This window comes from Aegilops tauschii, chromosome 4 (genome assembly GCF_002575655.3).
Source record: "Aegilops tauschii subsp. strangulata cultivar AL8/78 chromosome 4, Aet v6.0, whole genome shotgun sequence".
Taxonomy (NCBI): domain Eukaryota; kingdom Viridiplantae; phylum Streptophyta; class Magnoliopsida; order Poales; family Poaceae; genus Aegilops; species Aegilops tauschii.
In genome coordinates, this window is record NC_053038.3 from 441391889 (window position 1) to 441396453 (window position 4565).

General features: G+C 51.2%; 1 protein-coding gene across 1 annotated transcript; it reads right to left on the minus strand.

Annotated features, from left to right (window-relative positions):
• Nucleotides 1-862: 862 nt before the first annotated feature.
• LOC109778854 (major pollen allergen Lol p 5b-like) lies at nucleotides 863-1690 on the minus strand. Its single transcript, XM_020337441.3, has one exon. The coding sequence runs from the start codon at nucleotides 1688-1690 to the stop codon at nucleotides 863-865; it is 828 nt and encodes a 275-aa protein (XP_020193030.1).
• Between the last annotated feature and the right edge of the window lie 2875 nt (nucleotides 1691-4565).

Below are 4565 nucleotides of genomic sequence, written 5' to 3' on the forward strand. Positions count from 1 at the left end.
GGTATGGGCATAAACCGAAATCTGTTTGGCTATCAGATGTAATGGTAAGAGGAAAATCAGGGAAGGAAACAGGAACCCGTCGGCCATGGCGCAGGGAAGAAAACAGGAACCCGTCGGCCATGGCGCAGAGGAAAGCACGGCTGGGTTCCAGATTGGTAGAACTAAGGCCACCGCCGGCCGCTGCTCCTGGCGTGTCGCCGCCACTGCATGCTGAAGAGGGGAAGCTCGGGACCTTGGCCACCAGGGCTGACGGCAACTCGGTGGAGGAGGGTGGGTGAGGACCGGAGGAAGAGATCTGCCGCCGCCACTAGCGCCGCAACTCGCGGAGGCTCGGTGGGCGGCAAGAGATTTTTTGTGTTGGGGACGGGGGTTGACTCGGTTTGCTCCCTGTAACGTAATTCGTTTACGCGGGGGTGTGGGCGGTATCGTGCTAAAACTGCGCTGGGATCTGTTTATACTTTATACTCTTTTTGTCTAGATGTGTAAGTCATATTACGAAAATCAAATAAACCCAAAACACTTAGGCGCGGTGCATTAACTTCTACCTCGTTTCTTGTTTCTTCACATATCAACCAATAATAGATGTGGGTTGTGCATGCTTTTAATGACTTGAGACTACCAAACACAATATGCAGTGGTTAGTTCATTGCATGCAATGCTATTAATTAGTAGATAAACATTAAGTTCTCTCGTTTTTTCCTCCATGGTCACGGCTCACAACCTAAGATGACTTATTCACCTAGACGGAGGGGTACAAAGAAAGAAAAACCAAACATGGGTAACGGTAAGAGGTTACATTGTAATCGGATGCCGGATGAAAAACTGCGAGCCAAACACCTCCTAATATTTATATATATATGAGCTAGACTTTGTCGCCACCGGTGGCGGAGGCGGGAGTGGGAGTGAGAGTGGCGGGGGTGGCGGCGGCGGCCGCGGTGGCCATGGCGCCGATGGTGTCGGTAAGGGCGCTCTCAAAGATGAAGCTCTTGTCCTCGAGACTCTCAGGAACCGATACGGCGTACATCTTCTTGACGGCAGACTCGATGGTGGGGACGAACTTGTAGTCCTTGTATGCATCGCCCATGGTCTCCTTGATGGCCTTGCTGAAGGCGGAGTCGAAGACGGTGGACTTGTCCTTGGTCGAGGCAGCGTCGGTTGCGGTGGCTGCAGTCCTGAAGGCGGTGTCGATCTGGTCAATGGCCTTGAGCTCGCCGGCAGGGATCGCCCCCTTGACTTCCTCGCGGGCGGGCTTGACGGCGTGGACCTCTAGGATGCCGACGATGATGCGGAGCGACTCGCCAAAGATGGCCACGAAGGAGTCATACTTGGCCTCCGGGGTAGCGCCCTGGGCGTTCATGGCGGCAGCCACCTGAGCGAAGACGACCCTAGTGCTGATACTGGCGTTGGCGCTGGACACGTTGGCTAACCCTTCGAGTGTCCAGTTGCCAAAGTTGTTGACGAAGGTGGTCTCGAAATACTTGGGCTTGTCCGCTGGAGGGACCACGGCTGCAGCCGCCACAGCCGCCTTGAAGGCGTTGTTGGCCTTCTCAATTAGCTTCTGCTCCTCAGTTGTGGCCTTGGGTTGTTCCCCGGCTGGGGCGTGGCCGGCTTTGGCAGCGTACGAGACGGCTGGCCCGGCCACGAGGGCGACGGCCACGAACAGCGCCACCGTGCATTGCTGCACTGCCATTGTTGATGCTCTTGTCTTGCATTGGTTGGTTTGCACAGTACGTAGGAGGAGAGATTGTGGTGTGGTGTGAGGATGAAGGAGCTTAGCTCTATATATACATGCCCAAATTAGCAATCTCCTCCTCTCAACTCCCTTTTTAACCAAACTAATTATATCTATGAGCTCATCATCCCACAAACCAATCAATTAGATCGCTAAATACCGGTTGACCTCGTGGGGTAATAACCTTCCCATCCGAACTGGATATGATCCTCTCCCCTCTACCAATCCTCCAAATATATCCACCTGTCAGGACCCCGATTCTAAGTCACACCGATCTAGCCTGTAACACCTCATATCACTTTGCGGCCTCACGCACGGTATTCCCACGGGTGTCGCCTTACCATGGCCCGGGACCGTTTGCGCCTTTTGGCTCATGTATATGATAGTGTCGCTAGCATCCATATGACAGAGAACCCGGGCTGACATGACTAGTCGTGAACCCAAAGTGGCACTAACTTACGGGGACAGGCATACGTGAATCAACATCGAGCATGTCGGTCAGCAGCGTTCGAATCCGGGTTGTAGCACTGGGCTAACAGGACTCCGGGAACCCGGGCTGTAGCAGGCTAGGGAGGACTCCGGATGTCACCGCGTGACATTTCCTCGAAGGGACAGACACAGGAACGAAGTGAATCACATGCCGGCCAATCAGGTGTCCGGAGCAGTAGTGCTGGGCTAGCAGGACTCCGGTGAACCGGGCTGTAGCGGACTACTATGGCTCATGGAAGCACAAGACTACATTTCCCCATAAGAGAGGCTACCAAGGATAAACAACTAGGTTGTCGGATCCCACACATACCAAGCATTTCAATCACACACGCAATATGCTCGATATGTGTAAATACAACATGGCATCACAACATAACTCTACGACTCAAGTATTTATTCAATAGGCTCCGAGGAGCAAGATATTACAAATATATGTCTCATGAACCAACATTCAGAGCATACAAGTCAAACACATGCAGAAGCTTAACATGTCGGAGTATAGACATCTACAAATAAAAACGTTGAGAAACCTGACTATTTACTAGATCCTGCCGAGGGCACAAGATCGTAGCCGAGGTAACAAGCTAAACATCGAAGTCCACACGGAACTACTAGCGAGACTGACGTCTCTCTGCAAAACATAAAATAAGCAAACGCGAGTACAAATGTACCCAGCAAGACTTACATCAGAACTATCTACATATGCATCGGTATCAACAAAGGGGGTGGTGGAGTTTAACTGCAGCAAGCCAGCTTTGACTCGGTGGCTATCCTAAACTATGACTGCAAGTAACTCTTTTGAGGTGGCGCACACGAGTCCACATATTCACCATATCAATACTCCACTATGGATCCGCTCCCGTCTCCCTACGAGAACGCCATCCATAGCACTCACGCTTATCTTGCGCATTTTAGAGTATCCACTTTCACTTGTCTATGAACTGTTATAGGCAACCTAGAAGTCCTTTACCGCGGACACGGCTATTCGAATAGATGATGTTAACCCTGCAGGGGTGTACTTCGTCACACACGCTCTCACCACTTACCGCCGTTTACACAACATGTACAAGGTAACCTTCAAGCGGAAGCCCAACGTGGGTGTCGGCCACAGCCTACCTAAACAGTCAAGTCTCTAGTCCAGGTTTATCGCCTATTCAGGTTCCATCCGCAGGGAGTCCGGCCGAGGTTTCCACATACGGCCCCGAACGATGGGTACAGGGTTCCGCGACACCAAACGGGCGCCCGGCATGCCCGGCCACGTGCCTACCGCATCACAGCCCACCCCTCGGGTCACCGCTGCCCATGGCCTCCAGCATACTACAAACACCAGAAACTACTTGCAACTCCTGGACAGAGGACAAGGGTGATTAAGAAGCCGAGAGGGTCCATTGGTTTCCGGCCCAATGCGTGGTAGTAACTGTATCATGGATCACAAACACTGAACTCAGTTCCTGAGGACGGCTTCAATGAGACAACCCACCATGTACTCCTACATGGTCTCTCACCGCTACCTTTACCAAATCGTGTTCACACACTTAGCTCACACACAGTAGGACATGTTCATCACCATTCCAACTCATCCCCGATGAATCAGACCCGACTCAACTCTAAGCAATAGCAACTCATCCCCGATGAATCAGACCCGACTCAACTCTAAGCAATAGTAAGCATGATTTGAACCAAAGGTTCAAATTCAAATTCAAACTAAGAACTTATAAAGTGCATTATCATGTTTTGATCTAATCAGCAATGTATAACTTAGTTTGACATGCATGAAAAAGATACAGATGGATAGATTGCATTTTTTTGATAATTTTTCATATATAAATTATTTCATTTGGAGTTACGGTTGAATTTCTATGATTTTTAGAAGTTTATACTATTTTCTGGAATTTTCTGAATTATTTTAAATCCAGAAAACCAATACTGCGTCAGCATGACATCATGCTGACGTCAGCAGGTCAACGGGCCACGGTCCAGGTCAAACCTGACGCGTGGGTCCCGTATGTCAGTGTGACAAGGCAGGAACAGAGGCTGACCAGTGGGTCCAGGTCAACGCTGACGTGGCCAGGTCAACCTGACCTGTGGGACCCGCGAGGTTAGTTTAAACTAGACAAAAATAAACCCCGGGTTAATTAGGGCATGGGCCCCAGGTGTCAGTGAGATAGGGGGGGTTAACTAGGTGTCATTAGCGCTAAGCGTCGGGATTAGGCCGGCGGCTAATCGCCGGCGAGGCCAGAGGCGAAGCTGGTGCTCGGGATCGCGCTACGAGGCACGGTTCGAGCCATGGCTGGGCGCGTTGGAGAGCCCTTGCCGGTGCGCGTCGAATGGTGGTGGTGGCTGG

Excerpts from the sequence above, each read along its gene's own strand:
- LOC109778854 (XM_020337441.3), bottom strand. The coding sequence starts at position 1,690 with ATGGCAGTGCAGCAATGCACGGTGGCGCTGTTCGTGGCCGTCGCCCTC.